The sequence below is a fragment of the Salvelinus namaycush genome, chromosome 34 (assembly GCF_016432855.1).
Source record: "Salvelinus namaycush isolate Seneca chromosome 34, SaNama_1.0, whole genome shotgun sequence".
Classification (NCBI taxonomy): Eukaryota; Metazoa; Chordata; class Actinopteri; order Salmoniformes; family Salmonidae; genus Salvelinus; species Salvelinus namaycush.
This window is the reverse complement of record NC_052340.1, coordinates 2,316,808-2,337,530: the sequence shown is the minus strand read 5'-3', so window position 1 is coordinate 2,337,530 and position 20,723 is coordinate 2,316,808. Positions and strand designations below refer to the sequence as shown.

At 41.7% G+C, this 20,723-nt stretch overlaps 1 protein-coding gene across 3 annotated transcripts; it reads left to right on the top strand.

Moving 5' to 3' along the window:
* Positions 1-13,146: 13,146 nt before the first annotated feature.
* Positions 13,147-15,385, top strand: LOC120029011. 3 transcript variants are annotated; one of them, XM_038974296.1, is made up of 4 exons: positions 13,147-13,246; positions 13,765-14,776; positions 14,915-15,011; positions 15,115-15,385. In XM_038974296.1, exons 2-4 carry the CDS (start codon positions 13,791-13,793, stop codon positions 15,178-15,180), a joined length of 1,149 nt encoding a protein of 382 aa, XP_038830224.1. In that variant the 5' UTR covers positions 13,147-13,246; positions 13,765-13,790; the 3' UTR covers positions 15,181-15,385. The 3 variants fall into 3 exon arrangements, with proteins under 3 accessions (XP_038830224.1, XP_038830223.1, XP_038830225.1); XM_038974295.1 differs by having other exon boundaries at positions 13,147-13,455; XM_038974297.1 differs by lacking the exon at positions 13,147-13,246 and having other exon boundaries at positions 13,463-14,846; positions 14,985-15,011.
* Positions 15,386-20,723: the final 5,338 nt, after the last annotated feature.

Here is a 20,723-nt window from a genome sequence, read left to right as displayed (position 1 = left end):
TCTCACTGTGCAGAGCGCACACGATGCAACTCACGCGAGACTAAGGGTACTGGGCTGGGAAGGGGTAATTTTCTCATGAATAAAATGTTTTGATCAATAAATTCCATTGGGCTTTGCCAAACACTTAAATAATAATATATGACATTTAGCAGACGCTTTTATCCAAATGACACATGACAAATCCAAATGCTTAAATGTTTTTATAACATACCACCCACTCCATCCTAGTTTACTAGGAATTATTTGGGCTCTGTCTCTGCCAGTGGAGGCTCCTCAGAGGAGGAAGGAGAGGACCATCCTCAGTGAAAACAAAAAAAGGTGTTGATTTTTAGACTATACTAAATATATTAATGTCACCAAATATGTGTTGAGAAGCTTGGTGAGTTGGTGACATTATTGGATAGAGATTGAAAATAGTTGAGCATTTTTTTATTATTCAAATTAGTTTCTTCAAATTACAGGAGATGGAGGTTAATTATACATTGTTTTCTTGGTTTTATTACTTTATTTGTGTCCAGTTTATTTCAATTTTCCCTGATAACAAGCTAGCTACCAGTTCGAGTGTGCACCTTTCGCCGCCAACGCTACCTCAACAAAACGTAAAAACAATTTGAACCCCTTTCATTCTCTGGGGTACACGGAAAAGGTGCGAATTAAAACAGAGGTAAAGAGTTTCAAGTTCGATATTCAACGGATATTTGCACTTTCAAACCTCAATAGCTTTCAAACCACTTGAGCCACAGACTCCAAATAAGTGTCATGATGTTGGAAAAATTGCGCACAACATTGCACAGGTCTTATTTTCACGATTTAGACATTAATTTCCTTTCCAAAGCGAATAAACATGTGGAAATGTGAGCAGCATCTTGTATTCCTAGTTGAATTAGTTAGGGAGTGTGAACAAAGTACAAACTTTTTTTACATTCAAATTTCAATAGCTCCTTGATCATGTGACATACTTACTTCAAACAAGGTTCAGAATGTCCACTGACTACTCTTATATATTGCACACCCTTTAGTTTGTCAATTTTCATCTCACATGGTTTTACATGAATTTTTCAAAATGTAGAATTTCAATAGCTCCTTGGTCATGTGACCTACTGACCTCAAACAAGGTTCAGAATGTCCACTGACTATACCTTCATATTGCACACTCTGATGTTTGTCTACTTTCATCTCATGCTATTAGACTTAAATCTGTAAGCTTTGCAGGCCTTCATTTTACATGGGTGTTTAAAAAAACAACTTTTAAGTCAACAAATGTTCCATCCTCGCAATAACTGTCTTTCACATGGACACTGAAAAGATCTGCAAATGGCTGTATGTGGAATGGATGAAGGACAGGAGAGGTGCTTAAAGGAAGGCGCACAGGTAGGCCTCATGAACAACACTGTTTCATATGCTCTTTTTAATCACAGTAATAGGCAGTGATTTGTCAGTCACAGTGAGCTTGATAACGTGAAATAATTTTTATAGCATCACTTTCATATACTGTACATTAAGACAAATCCTTCTACGTTGAGTATTAGAACGCAGTTTACATAACCTGATGACTTGATATTTGAGTGCATTCACAACAAGCCACCTACAGACAACTTACAAAATGCAATATTGCATTTGAGGGTTCGTTTTTCTGATGAATAGTTATTTGATGCATGGCCTACTATTTCTAACTGGGAAAATAAATTCCTATGTCTTTTGTGAGTAAAATCCTTTTTCCAAAATTGATTTAGGTACATTTTTGTGAAGAGGTATGAGGGTTGTGATATGGATCATTTAATAGTAAAATCATTTAAGGGATCAATACATTTCTATATTGCTTCCCCAGTATCTGCATGAACCATCAGGCCAAGTGTTTTTGGTTGACCCTGCTGGACAGAAAGAGAAGGAGGAATGGGAACACGCTGCAATCAAATTCAGGTCTTAGTTATTCCATTGTACTGGATCTAATACATATTAGCATTTTACATACATTCATAAGCCTAATACTTTTTTATGATATACTGTGAAAAACTCTCTTGGCTGCTGGCTCTGTCACTTTCAGAGATGCGCAGAGCAAATCAAATCAAATTTATTTATATAGCCCTTCGTACATCAGCTGATATCTCAAAGTGCTGTACAGAAACCCAGCCTAAAACCCCAAACAGCAAGCAATGCAGGTGTAGAAGCACGGTGGCTAGGAAAAACTCCCTTGAAAGGCCAAAACCTAGGAAGAAACCTAGAGAGGAACCAGGCTATGAGGGGTGGCCAGTCCTCTTCTGGCTGTGCTGGGTGGAGATTATAACAGAGCAGACTTGAACCAAAGGGGTTTTCTGTAAAGAGAGAGTAATCCAAAAGGCACAGACACACCCCTTGACTTTCAATTGGCACTGTTGACCTGTATGTATTCTCTCCTGATTGCCAAACTGTGCACCACAGAGCCAGTCTGACTAAAGTGCCAGAGGTATGAGGAGAGACATCCTCCTTTGTATTTATGGGAACAAATATTTCCTAACACTTTGGATTCTATTCTTGGACAGTTAGAAGACACAATGCATCAATGCAAAACATTTTTTTTACTAATTACTGTCCATGAGTAACCTCAACCTTGTGGGTCTATGGGTGTTTGGGCCAATAAAGTGCCAACTCAATTCTACCACTGACTAGTCTCTCATGCCCCTATGAACGGGGACACAGGGCAATAGTTTTTAATCTAAACCAGCCCTTTTTTACTGGAGTACACTAACCCCTAATTGGGGCTCTTTTCTTGACACATAGTAGCAGTTTACCAGATAACAAGTCAAGAAGAACAAAAAGTAGATTGTTGTAAGGGTGTATCCTGTGCTGGCCCCATTGTCATATCCATTCTGGATTCTGAGTGGTAAAATCATAGCTGAAAATAGCCTTGATGTATGTGTATACATTTTCTGCCAAGACAGAACTGCCAAAGGGGGTGGAGTTGCAATCTACTGCAGAGACAGCCTGTCATGCTATCCAGGTCTGTGCCCAAACAGTTCGAGCTTCTACTTTTAAAAATCCACCTTACCAGAAATAAGTCTCTCACTGTTGCCACTTGTTACAGACCCCCCTCAGCCCCCAGCTGCGCCCTGGACACCATATGTGAATGAATTGCCCCCCATCTATCTTGAGAGTTTGTAATGTTAGGTGATGTTACGTTCCCCAGTTTCTGTGTTGTATTTGAGTGTGTGTTTCAGGAGATGGCTTCCTGGAAGCCTCCCCAACCAGCTGATTGGTCGACCCCAGGCTAATTGATGATTGGAGCTGACCCCGCCCCCTCGTCAAGAAGCAGCTGACTCTAATCACCATTGCCACCAGAAGATATAAAAGCCAGTGTTCTGTTCAGAAGAAGTGAGATCATGAGAAAGATTAGAGAGATTTTTTTTTGCTGGAGAATTAGATTGTGATATAGTGTTGGTTGTTTAACAGAAAGTGTGGTATGTAATGTGTTAGTTGTTGTTGGTAGCAGCTTTGATATGTTCTGTGTTTGTTGCTTTGTCAAAGCTTCTTTAGTGGCCTGAGTTAGTTTACTCAGTTTTGTTGTAAAGTGTTTGTGAAATTGTTAATAATTATTCTGTTTCATTTGTTCCCAGGGGGGAAGGGGAAGGCACTTAGGGAGTGCTTAGGCAAGAGGCCCGAGGGCATACATATACCCGTAGTACACAGGTGTCAAACTCATTCCACGGGGGGCCGAGTGTCTGCGGGTTTTCGCTCCTCCCTTGTACTTGATTGATGAATTAACATCACTAATTAGTTAGGAACTCCCCACACCTGGTTGTCTAGGGCTTTATTGAAAGGAAAAACCAAAAACCTGCAGACACTAGGCCCTCCGTGGAATGAGTTTGACACCCCTGCCGTAGTATATTCAATGTCTAGGCACACTAGGTAAGACCTGGGTGGACCACCCCCTGTATTTTGGTTAGGGCACCAGGTGGTGCTAAGTTAGGTAAGTAGTGGGTAGGCAGGTTAGATAGGAGAGGGGGAGCTTTGATATTTACTTTCTTTGCTTTGGTTCCGTCCAGCCCCTTTTCCCCATATTACCGTTTAAGGAAATAAATCCTAGTAAACGGTAAATTCTGACTTTTGTCATCCTTATTCGCACCTACAGTCCATACCTTTTTCACTTCACGGGGAGTTGAGTTGTAGCAGGGTGTTGCGTTCCCTCTTCTCAGAGGCGTGCGTAACATAATGGGGGCTCATCCGGGATTCCATTAAACCCACCGGACCCTGCTGCACTGAGCTCTCTGTGGTTAGTGATTGAGGTGTGATGGTAGGTTGTGAGTTTGGATGACTTGTTTAGTTTGTGTGTTCAGTAGATTGTTGTGTACAAGATGGCTGCCTCAGCCATCTCCAAGTTCATTGAAGTGCCCTCGATTGATTGTTTGTTGAGGTTTCGAAAAGTAGACCTTTTAGCTATAGCTGACATTTATGGATTCATTATCCCTGAGAAAGCCCTGAAGGCAGAGCTTTTGGTGCTAGTCAGGGAGGGATTAATAAGAGAAAGAATTCTCTCATTGCAAGGAGAGGAGACGGGTAGACCTTCCGATGCCAAGTCGGAGGACAGGGCGAAGGAAGGGGTTGCTCGTACCCCCTTTGCATTGCCTCGATTCGATCCTTTATCTTCTGCTTCAGGTCGTTCAGACGGGACCGCTAGGCTGAAGGTGAGGCTGGCCAGGTTAGAAATGGAGCAAAAAGATAAGGAGAGACAGATGCATTTTGATCTTGAAATTAGGAAAATAGAAGCCGACAAGGAGGTGAGGATCCGACAACTGGAGCTAGAAGCTGGCTCCGGTACGACTCCAAAAGCTGCTCATCATCAAGCCCACTTTGATGTAAGTAAAAATATCGCTTTAGTCCCTCCATTCCGAGAGTCGGAAGTTGATTCCTATTTCTCTGCGTTTGAGCGTGTGGCCGCTGCGCTACATTGGCCACTCGAGGTTTGGCCGCTCCTGTTACAATGTAAATTATCTGGGAAAGCCCAGGAAATAGTAGCTTCTCTCTCCCTGGAAGACAGTTTACACTACGAAACAGTTAAAACTACCGTGTTGCGGGCTTATGAGTTGGTGCCTGAAGCTTATAGACAGCGCTTCAGGAACCACAAGAAACCCTCTCACCGTACTTTTGTTGAGTTTGCTAGGGACAAAGAGTCTCTGTTTAATCGATGGTGTTCAGCCAGCAAAGCTACCACCTTTGCTGATGTTGAAGTAGAAGACAATGCATCGAGTATTCCTTCTGCAAGTCCGACAGTTTTTACAGGAGTAAAAACTAAGGCAGGGGACTGCGAAATCGCGCCCCAATTACATGACATTCTTTTGTCTGTCACCCCTGAGAAGGTGATTGAATGTCAAAAAGGAGACACCAGTCTTCGTAAGTGTTTGCTTCGGTAATTTCCATTGAAGAAGCTAAAACTAGAGAGACTGCCTACTTTATGGAAGCAGGAGTTTTGATGCGGAAATGGGCAGCTCATGACACTCATGACACACAATCTAAGCTAGATGCCCTCAATCTCACCCAAATTATCATGGAACCTACCAGGTACAACCCCAAATCTGTAAACTCGGGCACCCTCATAGATATCATCCTGACCAACCTGTCCTCTAAATATACCTCTGCTGTCTTCAACCAGGATCTCAGCGATCACTGCCTCATTGCCTGTGTCAGTAATGGGTCCGCGGTCAAACGACCACCCCTCATCACAGTCAAACACTCCCTAAAACACTTCGGTGAGCAGGCCTTTCTAATCGACCTGGCCCGGGTATCCTGGAAAGATATTGACCTCATTCCGTCAGTAGAGGATGCCTGGTTATTCTTTAAAAGTGCTTTCCTCACCATCTTATATAAGCATGCCCCATTCAAAAAATGTAGAACCAGGAACAGATATAGCCCTTGGTTCACTCCAGACCTGACTGCCCTTGACCAGCACAAAAACATCCTGTGGCGTACTGCATTAGCATCGAATAGCCCCCGCGATATGCAACTTTTCAGGGAAGTTAGGAACCAATATACACAGGCAGTTAGGAAAGCTAAGGCTAGCTTTTTCAAACAGAAATGTACATCCTGTAGCACAAACTCAAAAGTTCTGTGACACTGTAAAGTCACCTCCTCCCAGCTGCCCACTGCACTGAGGTTAGGAAACACTGTCACCATCGATAAATCTACGATTATCGAGAATTTCAATAAGCATTTTTCTAAGGCTGGGCTTGGTTTCCACCTGGCTACCCCTACCCCGGTCAACAGCTCTGCACCCCCCACAGCAACTTGCCCAAACCTCCCCCATTTCTCCTTCACCCAAATCCAGATAGCTGATGTTCTGAAAGAGCTGCAAAATCTGGACCCCTACAAATCAGTTGGGCTAGACAATCTGGATCATCTCTTTCTAAAATTATCTGCCGCAATTGTTGCAACCCCTATTACTAGCCTGTTCAACCTCTCTTTCGTATCGTCTGAGATCCCCAAAGATTGGAAAGCTGCCGCGGTCATCCCCCTCTTCAGAGGGGGAGACACTCTAGACCCAAACTGTTACAGACCTATATCTATCCTACCCTGCCATTCTAAGGTCTTCGAAAGCCAAGTTAACAAACAGATCACCGACCATTTCGAATCCCACCATACCTTCTCCGCTATGCAATCTGGTTTCCAAGCTGGTCATGCGTGCACCTCAGCCACGCTCAAGGTCTTAAACGATATCATAATCGCCATCAACAAAAGACAATACTGTGCAGCCGTATCCATCGACCTGGCCAAGGCTTTTGACTCTGTCAATCACAGCATTCTTATCGGCAGACTGAACAGCCTTGGTTTCTCAAATGACTGTCTCGCCTGGTTCACCAACTACTTTTCAGAGTTCAGTGTGTCAAATGGAAGGGCCTGTTGTCTGGACCTCTGCCAGTCTCTATGGGGATGCCACAGGGTTCAATTCTCGGGCCGACTCTCTTCTCTGTATACATTAATGATGTAACTCTTGCAGCTGGTGATTCTCTGATCCACCTCTACGCAAACGACACCATTCTGTATACTTCTGGCCCTTCTTTGGACACTGTTAACTAACCTCCAAACGAGCTTCAATGCCATACAACTCTCCTTCCGTGGCCTCCAACCGCTCCTTAATGCAAGTAAAACTAAAGGCATGCTCTTCAACTGATCGCTGCCCACATCTGCCCACCTGCAGATGTGGACAACTACAAATACCTAGGTGTCTGATTAGACTGTAAACTCTCCTTCCAGACTCATATTAATAAGCATCTCCAATCCAAAATTAAATCTAGAATCGGATTCCTATTTCGCAAAAAGGCATCCTTCACTCATGCTGCCAAACATACCCTCGTAAAACTGACGATCCTTGACTTTGGCGATGTCATTTACAAAATAGCCTCCAACACTCTACTCAGAAAATTGGATGCAGTCTATCACAGTGCCATCCGTTTCATCAACAAAGCCCCATATACTACCCACCACTGCGACCTGTATGCTCGCGTTGGCTGGCCTTCGCTTCATATTCGTCGCCAAACCCACTGGCTCCAGGTCATCTATAAGTCCTTGCTAGGTAAAGCCCCGCCTTATCTCAGCTCATTGGTCACCATAGCAGCACCCACCCATAGCACGCGCTCCAGCAGGGGTATATTTCACTGGTCACCCCCAAAGCCAATTCCTCCTTTTGCCACCTTTCCTTCCAGTTCTCTGCTGCCAACTACTGGAACGAATTGCAAAAATTACTGAAGCTGGAGACTCATGTCTCCCTCACTATCTTTAAGCATCAGCTGTCAGAGCAGCTTACAGATCATTGCACCTGTACATAGCCCATCTGTAAATAGCACATCCAACTACCTCATCCCCATATTGTTATTTATTTTATTTATACATGTATATATATTTTTCCCTTTGCACCACAGTATCTCTACTTGCACATTCATCTTCTGCACATCTCACTCCAGTGTTTATTTGCGAAATTGTAATTATTTCGCCACTACGGCCTATTTATTGCCTTACCTCCCTAATCTTACTTAATTTGCCCACACTGTATATAGACTTTTGTATTGTGTTATTGACTGTAGATTTGTTTATTCCATGTGTAACTCTGTGTTTGTAACACTGCTTTGCTTTATCTTGGCCAGGTTGCAGTTGTAAATGAGAACTTGTTCTCAACTGGCTTACCTGGTTGAATAAAGGTGAAATAAAAAATACTGTATGTGGGAATGTCTTATGTCCGTCCTACATGTAGTGTTGGTACATGGAATATTCCTCAACTGCATGTATCATAAATTGCTATTGCAAATAGAAGTATCATGTTCAACAACTGACATTTTCAGATATTATTTTGATAAACACACTTTGGTGCTTACAATTTGTTCTCTATTGTCATAGATTTGGTGGGCACTGTCATCTGTGATCTTTGTGATATGACTTTCTTTAAGCACGTACTGATGAAACTGTCCCTTAATATTTTTTTCTTAGTCTACAAACGCTCTACAGCTGTGGGCAAAAGTTTTGAGAATGACACAAATATTAATTTCCACAAAGTTTGCTGCTTCAGTGTCTTTAGATATATTTGTCAGATGTTACTATGGAATACTGAAGTATAATTACAAGCATTTCATAAGTGTCAAAGGCTTTTATTGACAATTGCATGAAGTTGATGCAAAGAGTCAATATTTGCAGTAGAAAGAGGAAGGGAAGCACTAATAAGGTACACAATAGTACATTTTGGTAGACAGAAGGTGCTCTTTGGTAAAAGGGGTAAATTGGTCATCAAAAAGAAAGGAGGACCAAGGCACTCTTCATATAATTAATATCTTCATTTAAACCATTACGTCAAGCATTTCATTAACTGCAAAATCTCTCAATATTTGCAGTGTTGAACCTTCTTTTTCAAGACCTCTGCAATCTGCCCTGGCATGCTGTCAATTACCTTCTGGGCCACATCCTGACTAATGGCAGCCCATTCTTGCATAATCAATGCTTTGAGTGTGTCAGAATTTGTGGGTTTTTGTTTGTCCACCCGCCTCTTGAGGATTGACAACAAATTCTCAATGGGATTAAGGTCTGGGGAGTTTCCTGGCCATGGACCCAAAATATCTATGTTTTGTTCCCCGAGCCACTTAGTTATCACTTTTGCCTTATGGCAAGGTGCTCCATCATGCTGGAAAAGGCATTGTTCGTCACCAAACTGTTCGTGGATGGTTGGGAGAAGTTGCTCTCGGAGGATGTGTTTGTACCATTCTTTATTCATGGCTGTGTTCTTAGGCAAAATTGTGAGTGAGCCCACTCCCTTGGCTGAGAAGCAACCCCACACATGAATGGTCTCAGGATTCTTTACTGTTGGCATGACACAGGACTGATGGTAGCACTCACCTTGTCTTCTCTGGACAAGCTTTTTTCCGGATGACCCAAACAATCGGAAAGGGGTTTCATCAGAGAAAATGACTTTACCCCAGTCCTCAGCAGTCCAATCCCTGTACCTTTTGCAGAATATCAGTCTGTCCCTGATGTTTTTCCTGGAGAGAAGTGGCTTCTTTGCTGCCCTTCTTGACACCAGGCCATCCTCCAAAAGTCTTTGCCTCACTGTGCGTGCAGATGCACTCCCACCTGCCTGCTGCCATTTCTGAGCATGCTCTGTACTGGTGGTGCCCCGATCCCACAGCTGAATCAACTTTAGGAGACGGTCCTGGCGCTTGCTGGACTTTCTTGGGCGCCCTGAAGCCTTCTTCACAACAATTGAACCGCTCTTCTTGAAGTTCTTGATGATCCGATAAATGGTTGATTTAGGTGCAATCTTACTGGCAGCAATATCCTTGCCTGTGAAGCCCTTTTTGTGCAAAGCAATGATGATGGCACGTGTTTCCTTACAGGTAACCATGATTGACAGAGGACGAACAATGATTCCAAACACCACCCTCCTTTTGAAGCTTCCAGTCTGTTATTCGAACTCAATCAGCATGACAGAGTGATCTCCAGCCTTGTCCTCGTCAACACTCACACCTGTGTTAACGAGAGAATCACTGACATGATGTCAGCTGGTCCTTTTGTGGCAGGGCTGAAATGCAGTGGGCATGTTTTTGGGGGATTCAGTTCATTTGCATGGCAAAGAGGGACTTTAAAATTAATTGCAATTCATCTGATCACTCTTCATAACATTCTGGAGTATATGCAAATTGCCATCATGCAGACTTTGTGAAAATTAATATTTGTGTCACTCAACTTTTGGCCACAACTCTACATTTATTCACTCTGTGATAGGGTTGGATCCTATATGCTACTTTTATTATTGTCCTGTAAATGGTTCAGTGCCTATAATTTAGGCTGTGTGTAGAATGGGATTAAGGAAATTACCTCTACTACTAAATTACTACTAGGTTATAGTGATAAGGAAAACAGCATACAAATTTGGCTTGTGTATTCAGTTGCCTATAACTAATCATGATTCCATTATGTTTACATAAAAAAGAGAGTACTTCAAAATGAGAAGATCCTGCCATGGAAAAGATGGCTGGGTGGACAAAGGAGGGGAAATAACTCATACCATGCAGCAGGACACCTTCAGCTGTGGGGTCTTTGTAATGCAGGCTTGATAGTTATATTTTCAATAATGAATGGTTAGCTGTTATGTGACAATTAGGTCAAAAACGTAATTTTATTTTTTGGTGTAGTTGCACAGAACTTCCCCAACATCCCAAATTGATATAGAACCTTCACAAAAACACATGGAGCAACTGCGAAAAATGGCTCCTAAAAATGCCTGGTAATGACATTTAATTCAAAGTAAATGTAAATTCTTTATTTTTATGTAGTTTTGTGGGACAGCCATATGTTCAGTTCATGCCTATGATTTCAGAGTTCAACAAAGCCAACAACTGCTTCTTGTGTGCCACTGATAAAGAACCTGGATGTGGCCCAACGACTGACTGGGTTAGTAACTTTATTTAACATGTTTATAGCCTTTTGACAACAGTAAGACAATTTATGATATAACACAATGGATGGCTAATTCGTCATTCGTCATACTGCATTGATATTTGATATTATTTATAACGTGTTACACTTTGTTTAGTTTTGATTGAATGTTTTGCATGCCAACTGAGGTTCCATGTGCTGTGCCTCGGAATGAAGACAAAAGAGTTCAACAGAGTAAAGAACACAAACTGGAAGTGCAGTCTTTGTTGTTGAAAATGTATGCTATACCCCATCCACACTGAAGAGGCTCTGACATGTACATCAACCAGGGATAAAGAGAAAGTTAACACGGTGAAATGTTTCATACTTAATTGAAGTTAAGTGTCTGACATGTTGGAAAAGATTAAAGGTCTACAATTTGTTTAATTTGTCAATATTATATTTTTATTCATTGATTTACTGGCCACCATTACTGTGGTTACATGTTCAGTATATGTATTGACCAGCAAACCCACTGCAGCCTACCTCACTAGCTCACTCTCCATCCCTGCTTTGGACAATTAATAGCATGACTCTCGTACCTTGCCCTTTTCCTTTATGGTTGATATTAATGACGAAAGGAGGTATTATCTGTCTCTCTCCTATTGTGTACCACTGTTAAATACTGTGGGGGGGAAAAAAACTGGGAAAATAAGTACTTAGAACTAACAATTACTGTAGATAAATATTAAAGAAAAGGGTAAACACAACACTGGACTGAACCCCCTAATTGTCAAACTAATAATGTACAACAATATAGAAGATACATGACTAGAGGTTACGCAATATGGGTGTATATCCACTGCACGCTTCTTAGGTGTTTAATTGACATGACCTAGGAGCTATTGCAAATTTGAAACTAGGAAAAATGTACGTTACACCGTGTGATTTTTACAGTACACAAACAAGAGTGTGCAATATAGAAGGGTAGTCAGCGGACATTAGGTCACATGACCAAGGAGCTATTGAAATTCTACATTTTGAAAAATGTATGTTAAACCATGTGAGATAAAAGTGGACAAACTAAAGGGTGTGCAATGTGCGTCTATGCCATCGGGTTAGCTACAATCAGTTTTGAACGTGTTTGGAGTAATGGTTAAAGAGCTATTGACATTTGAAAAATGTGATTTGTCACTATGTTGACGTTCCCTAACTGCTGTTGGTGGACGTAAGGAAAACTACAGGTGAATATCCGTCGAATATCCAACCAGAAACTGTCTTTACCTCGGTAATTAAAACCGAGGTCGACTGCCTGAGATCAGTTTCATGAAGAAAGATGAAAAGGTGATGGGGTTCAATACCAATTGCTATCAAAAGCATAGCTGGTTAACAGGGAGCCTTTCATCAATCCATCTGTATTTTTGCTTTTTGTAAATTCTGAGCCTTGGGCCTCCAATTGACTAAAATTATGTCAATTAGCCTATCAGAAGCTTCTGAAGCTATTACATCATTTTCTGGAGTTTTCCAAGCTGTTTAAAGGTGCAGTCAACTTAGTGTATGTAAACTTCTGACCCACTGGAATTGTGATACAGTGCGAAATAATCTGTATGTAAACAAATGTTGGAAAAAATTACTTGTGTCTTGCACAAAGTAGATGTCCTAACTGACTTGCCAAAACTATAGTTTGTTAACAAGACATTTGTGGAGTGGTTGAAAAATGAGTTTTAATGACTCCAACCTAAGTGTATGTAAACTTCTGACTTCAACTGTATTTATATGTACATTTTCTTATTCCATCCCTTTAGATTTGTGTGTATTAGGTAGTTATTGTGGAATTGTTCAATTACTTGTTAGATATTACTGCATTGTTGGAACTAGAAGCGCAAGAATTTTGCTACACTCACATTAACATCTGCTAACCATGTGTATGTGACCAATAATTTTATTAGCTTAAAGCTTGTTAAAACAGCGAAATTGTCGCGGAAATCAGCCTTGTTGGCATAGCGACGATGACAAGTCATTTAGGCCTTAATGATCATCACAGCATTGATAAAGCAACTGACGATAATATTTGGCATGACGGGACCCCATTGATTTTGTTAAAATGTTTAAGTCACTCAGATAGCATAAGAACAAGGCAAAACGCCACCCTCCTCATATCTCTGGTAGGGGAAACACTGAAGATATCTGTGTAGCGAACATTCGTGTAAACTCGAGAGATCAGGCGTTTACAAGGCTACTATTGACCAGAGCCAAAAGGAGTGTCAGTTGGGATTTGGCCTGTCAAAGATCAGCCACAGAGATGTGATTGGGAGGTCTCGCCAGAGCTGTAGTGAATGCAGTGCACACTTGAGCCATCTCGATCATGGACACAGATTTGTTGGTAATCTGGAAATTAAGATGAATTAAAAACTAAGACTGGTGAATTTGTAATTGTTTTCAAGAGTGCGATCTAGCAGGCGTATTCTTTAAATCTGTATCCTTGAAATACGCGAGCATGGTTTTACGCTCAGCAAGCAATTATAACACACTGACTTGAGCTAAATTACATAAAGAGGAACCACATTCGTGGCAGCCAGAATATAATGAGAGGTAAATCAAGTATGTGGTTTTGTTCCTTGGGTTAGTACGAATCCGAATATTACGCAACATATTCTAGGACTAATGTGGATTCCTAGTCATTATGACGCAGCTGTCACAAATCGTTGAAGAATCGGGAGGGATTCATTTCGTCAGTTGCTGTCAACTTCGAGCATTACCTGCGTCTTACCAGTGTATTTTACTTAATTGTTTCCTTATCCGTGTCTTCTCGTGATATTGAAAAGTCATTAGCTAGTCTACTTGTTTCTTTTCAAGCAATTATTATTGAACAAGTGTCTTTCTTTTATTGGGTGATCAAAGATCTGCATCCATAAATTCAGCTTGTCATGGATGGAAGCTCAAGTTGTGGATGGCCATGTGCAGGCGATAGTTCACCACAGCCCCCCTCCCCTCCTGAGGCCCTCCTGGTGAAGGTGCAGCCTGTCGTGGATCAAAGCCCAGTGGACAATTCAACACAGATATGGACACGGCCCCTCTCCCCCGAAGACCTCCTAAATCAGATGCAGCTGCTCCGCCAAGAGCTTGGCGAGTTGACTGCATTAATGCAGCCTGTCGTGGACCAAAGCAGCAACGCTATGGAGGCTTCACCACAGCGCCCTCCCACACCTGGATCTTTCCTGTGCCAACAAGGGGCTGCCGACCTGATTGCATTAACTGAACCTGTCCTGCTGGATCAAAGCCCAGTGGACACTTCAACACAGATATGGACACGGCCCCTCTCCCCCGAAGACCTCCTAAATCAGATGCAGCTGCTCCGCCAAGAGCTTGGCGAGTTGACTGCATTAATGCAGCCTGTCGTGGACCAAAGCAGCAACGCTATGGAGGCTTCACCACAGCGCCCTCCCACACCTGGATCTTTCCTGTGCCAACAAGGGGCTGCCGACCTGATTGCATTAACTGAACCTGTCCTGCTGGATCAAAGCCCAGTGGACACTTCAACACAGATATGGACACGGCCCCTCTCCCCCGAAGACCTCCTAACACAGATGCAGCTGCTCCGCCAAGAGGTTGTGGAGCTGAGTGCTTCAATCAGCCAAGTTCTGGATGAACCCGAGACAAGCTATTTGGACGCACCGACACCACCTCTCCCTAAAGCCGCCTGGGCCTACAAGGGTGAGCCTCAGAGGGCCCTGAGCCGGTCCTCCATCTCTAAGAGTGTGTGCATTTCATGGCCGTACTCCATCTACCCTCACTGTGACCTCATCGGCCAACCAGTTCCTGAGGAGAAGCCTGTGGTAATGGTTGACAAGGCTTCCTCAACGCCCAAGAAGATGTCTTTCTGGAGGAGGCTGGTATGTTGTTTTGGGAAGAGGAACAAGACTGGATCCACTAAGAACAACAAGGTCAAGAAGAAGACCAAGGCAAAGGGGGAGAAGACCAAGGTCAAGGAGAAGACCAAGGCCAAGAAGATGTCTTTCTGGAGGATGCTGGCATGTTGTTTTGGGAAGAGGAACAAGACTGGATCCACTAAGAACAACAAGGTCAAGAAGAAGACCAAGGCAAAGGGGGAGAAGACCAAGGTCCAGGAGAAGACCAAGGTGGAGAAGGTGAGATGACCACTGGCTCATCAGTCATAAATAAGTATTGTTATTATGTGCCAGTGTACCATGACCTCTCCTCTAAAGTCTTGTTTCTGTTCTATGCTTATAGGACACTGCCATGACCAGGGGATGTTTCTCCACGTATTTCAACCTCATAAAACTGCTCACAAAGTAATACGACAAACGGGTGAAGAAGTGAACCAGGATTTTTATCGAATTGTTTTTCCTATAGAGTCAGTGGGAAAAACCTGGTTGCCTGATCCAAAGACAAACACATCCTATCCATCAGAATATCCCAAATGGGAGAGATCATAACATACTTATCAAGGCTGGGGTGGTTAATGTTGTTAATCATGTTTTCAATAAAGTTTTCTAAATGATCTACAGATTCTACGTGACTTTCATATTATAACTTTACGGTTCTGACATGAGAAAAAAGACTCAACATCAAACCCAATGTGGTGATCTGATAATAAAAATTGTGGGTTACAAATCTGGAGAAGTTAAAGCTCCTTTTAAAACACTATCATTCAGCACCCTATGTTGATATGGGTTGCTAAGTCTTATCAATCAAAGAGAAGGTTGTTGATAAAATAAGACTGCCCACCACCAGACTAATTTAAAAGCAGTTTAAATAAAACAATGGTAAAACAGTACAAATGTAGGGTCAAGTTACAGTAAGTATATTCAGGCAAATGATCTTGGTGTACTCACCAAGAGCAGACCAAAGACCATTTACGTGAATGCAGTTACGTCCACACTGACATTTGCAGTGGGCAGCAGCCTTGAGTCATTGCCTTGTGCAGCAATATCTAACAAGTGAACTAACAATTCCACAACAACTACCTGATACACACAAACCTTTACTTAGATTTGTGTTTATTAGGTAGTTGTTGTGGAATAGTTTTTATATATATAAAAAATTGTATTGAATATTTAAAACGTACAATATACTTGCTGTGAAGCCGCTCAATAACTTCATCACATTAGTCATCTAACAGACTCCCATCCAGAGCAACACACAGAGGCAACCAACATCATGCTCAAGGGCACGTCGACAGATCTCCCACAAGGTCAAAAACGGGGACCCGAACCAGCGATCCATCAGCCACCGGCCCAAGCTCCTAACCGCCAGGCCACCAGCCCTCCAAGATCCACCCCCACAGTTCCCAAAAAGAGCTGCCCCTCAACCATCTGAGACCCCCCACAGTCCTCCAGGTTAGTCAGCTAACCTGGAGTTCAATCAATGAGACGAGATTGGAGATGTTGGTTTGAACTGCCTTGCCCTATAAAAAAACACTACAGATTTGAGTTTGCTATTCACAAGAAGCATTGCCTGATGTGAACCATGCCTCAAACAAAAGAGATCTCAGAAGACCTAAGATTAAGAATAGTTGACTTGCATAAAGCTGGAAAGGGTTACAAAAGTATCTCTAAAAGCCTTGATGTTCATCAGTCCACGTTAAGACAAATTGTCTATAAATGGAGAAAGTTCAGCACTGTTGCTACTTTCCCTAGGAGGGCCCGTCCTGCAAAGATGACTGCGACAGCACAGAGCAGAATGCTCAATGAGGTTAAGAAGAATCGTAGAGTGTCAGCTAAAGACTTACAGAACTCTCTGGAACATGCTAACATCTCTGTTGACGAGTCTACGATATGTAAAACACTAAACAAGAATGGTGTTCATGGGAGGACACCACGGAAGAAGCTACTCCGTCAAAAAAAAACATTGCGGCATGTCTGAAGTTTGCAAAAGTGCAACTGGATGTTTTACAGCGCTACTGGCAAAATGTTTTGTAGGTAGACGAAACTCCAGTTGAGTTGTTTGGAAGAACACTGTGTGGAGAAAAAAAGGCACAGCACACCAGCATCAAAACCTCATCCCAACTGTAAAGTATGGTGGAGGGAGCATCATGATTTGGGTCTGCTTTGCTGCTTCAGGGCCTGGACAGCTTGCTATCATCAATGGAAAAAATGAATTCAAGTTTATCAAGACATTTTGCAGGAGAATGTAAGGCTATCTGTCCGCCAATTGAAGCGCAACAGAAGTTGGGCGATGCAAAAGGACAATGACCCAAAACACAGAAGTAAATCAACAACAGAATGGCTTCAACAGAAGAAAATACACCTTCTGGAGGGGCCCAGTCAGTCCTGACCTCAACCCGATTGAGATGCTGTGGCATGACCTCAAGAGAGCAGTTCACACCAGATATCCCAAGAATATTGCTGAACTGAAACAGTTTTGTAAAGAGGAATGGTTCAAATTTCCTCCTGACCGTTGTGCAGGTCTGATCCACAACTACAGAAAACGTTTGGTTGAGGTAATTGCTGCCAAAGGAGGGTCAACCAGTTATTAAATCTAAGGTTTCACATACTTTTTCCACCCTGCACTGTGAATGTTTACACTAGAGGTCGACCAATTAATCGGAATGGCCGATTTAATTAGGGCCGATTTCAAGTTTTCATAACAATCGGTAATCGGCATTTTTGGACACGATCATGGCCGATTACATTGCACTCCACGAGGAGACTGCGTGGCAGGCTGGCTACCTGTTATGCGAGTGCAGCAAGGAGCCAAGGTAAGGTGCTAGCTAGCATTAAACGTATCTTATAAAAAAACAATCAATCTTAACATAATCACTAGTTAACTACACATGGTTGATGATATTACTAGTTTATCTAGCTTGTCCTGCGTTGCATATAATCGATGCCTGTCAATTTATCATTGAATCATAGCCTACTACGCCAAACGGGTGATTTAACAAGCGCATTCGCGAAAAAAGCACTGTGTGTACACCAATGTGTACCTGACCTCAACGCCTTTCTTAAAATCAATTCACAAGTATATATTTTTAAACCTGCATATTTAGTTAATATTGCCTGCTAACATTAATTTATTTTAACTAGGGAAATTGTGTCACTTCTCTTGCGTTCTGTGCAACAGTCAGGGTATACGCAGCAGTTTGGGCAGCCTGGCTCGTTGCGAACTGTGTGAAGACCATTTCTTCCTAACAAAGACAGCCAACTTCACCGAACGGGGGATGATTTAACAAATGCGCATTTGCGAGCAAAGCACAATCGTCGCACGAATGTACCTAACCATAAACATCAATACCTTTCTTAAAATCAATACACAGAAGTATTTAATTTTTTTAACCTGTATATTTAGTTAAAAGAAATTAATGTTAGCAGGCAATATTAAACTAGGGAAATTGTGTCACTTCTCTTGAGTTCATTGCACGCAGAGTCAGGGTATATGCAACAGTTTGGGCCACCTGGCTCGTTGCAAACTAATTTGCCAGATTTTTACGTAATTATGACATAACATTGAAGGTTGTGCAATGTAACAGCAATATTTAGACTTAGGAATGCCACCCGTTAGATAAATTACGGAACGGTTCCATATTTCACTGAAAGAATAAACGTTTTGTTTTCGAAATTATAGTTTCCGGATTTGACCATATTAATGACCTAAGGCTTGTATTTCTGTGTGTTATTATATTATAATTAAGTCTATGATTTGATAGAGCAGTCTGACTGAGCGGTGGTAGGCAACAGCAGGCTCGTAAGCATTCATTCAAACAGCACTTTCCTGCGTTTGCCAGCAGCTCTTTGCAATGCTTCAAGCATTGTGCTGTTTATGACTTCAAGCCTATCATCTCCTGAGATTAGTCTGGCAATACTAAAGTACCTATTAGAACATCCAATAGTCAAAGGTATATGAAATACAAATGGTATAGAGAGAAATAGTCCTGTAATAACTACAATCTAAAACTTCTTACCTGGGAATATTGAAGACTCGTGTTAAAAGGAACCACCAGCTTTCATATGTTCTCATGTTCTGAGCAAGGAACTTAAACGTTAGCTTTTTTACATGGCACATATTGCACTTTTACTTTCTTCTCCAACACTTTGTTTTTGCATTATTTAAACCAAATTGAACATGTTTCATTATTTATTTGAGATTAAATTGATTTTATTGATGTATTATATTAAGTTAAAATAAAAGTGTTCATTGTTCATTCAGTATTGTTGTAATTGTCAATTGACCTCTAGTTTACACGGTGTGTTCAATAAAGACATGAAAACGTATTGTTTGTGTTCTTAGTTTAAGCAGACTGCGTTTGTCTATTGTTGTGACCTAGATGAAGATCAGATCAAATTTTATGAGGGTTCACATGCCTTTTCTTGCCACTGTGTATTACCAGTCAAAGGTTTGGACACACATACTCATTGCAGGGTTTTTCTTTATTTTTTACCATTTTCTACATTGTGGAATAATAGTGAAGACATCAAAACTATGAAATACCACATGTAGTAACCAAAAAAGTGTTAAACAAATCAAAATATATTTGAGATTCTACAAAGTAGCCACCCTTTGCCTTGATGACAGCTTTGCACACTCTTGACATTCTCTCAACCAGCTTCACCTGGAATGCTTTTCCAAAAGTCTTGAAGGAGTTCCCATATATGCTGAGCACTTGTTGGCTGATTTTCCTTCACTCTGCGGTCCAACTCATCCCAAACCATCTCAATTGGGTTGAGCTCGGGTGTTGTGGAGGCCAGGTGATCTGATGCAGCACTCCACCACTCTCCTTCTTGGTCAAATAGCCCTTACACAGCCTGGAGGTGTGTTGGGTCATTGTCCAGTTGAAAAACAAATGATAGTCCCACTAAGCGCAAACCAGATGGGATGGCGTATCGCTGCAGAATGCTGTGGTAGCCATGCTGGGTTAAGTGTGCCTTGAATTCAAAATAAATTACAGACAGTGTCACTAGCAAAGCACCCCCACAGCATCACACCTCTTCCATGCTTCACTGTGGTAACCACACATGCGTAGATCATCCGTTCGCCTGCTTTGCGTCTCACAAAGACACAGCGGTTGTGTCAAAAATCTCAAATTTGGACTCATCAGACCAAAGGACAGATTTCAAGCAAGCAAGTCTCTTTTTCTTATTGGTGTCCTTTAGTAGTGGTTTCTCTGCAGTAATTTGACCATGAAGGCCTGATTCACACAGTCTCCTCTGAACAGTTGATGTTGAGATGTGTCTGTTACTTTTATTTGGGCTGCAACTTCTGTTAACTCTAATGAACCTTTGCGTCAGAGGTAACTCTGGGTCGTCCTTTCCTGTGGCGGTGCTCATGAGAGCCAATTTTATCATAGAGCTTGATGGTTTTTGTGACTGCATTTGAAGAAACGTTCAAACTTCTTACATTTTTGTATTGACTGACCTTCATGTCTTAAAGTAATAATGGACTATCGGTTCTTTTTGCTTATTTGAGCTGTTCTTGCCATAATATGGACTTGGTCTTTTACCAAATAGGGCTATCTTCTGTATACCAACCCTACCTTGTCACAACACAACTGATTGGCTCAAATGCATTAAGAAGGAAAGAAATTCCACCAATTAACTTTTAACACCTGTTAATTGAAATGCATTCCACATGACTACCTCATGAAGCTGGTGTACAAAGCTGTCATCAAGGCAAAGGGTGGCTACTTTGAAGAATCTCAAAAAATATATATTTTGATTCGTTTAACACTTTTTTGGTTACTACATGATTCCATATGTGTTATTTAATCGTTTTGATGTCTTCACTATTATTCTACAATGTAGAAAATAATAAAAATAAAGAAAAACCCTGCAATGAGTATGTGTGTCCAAACTTTTGACTGGTACTGTATGTGTAAAATATTTGATACCCATTCACACCTC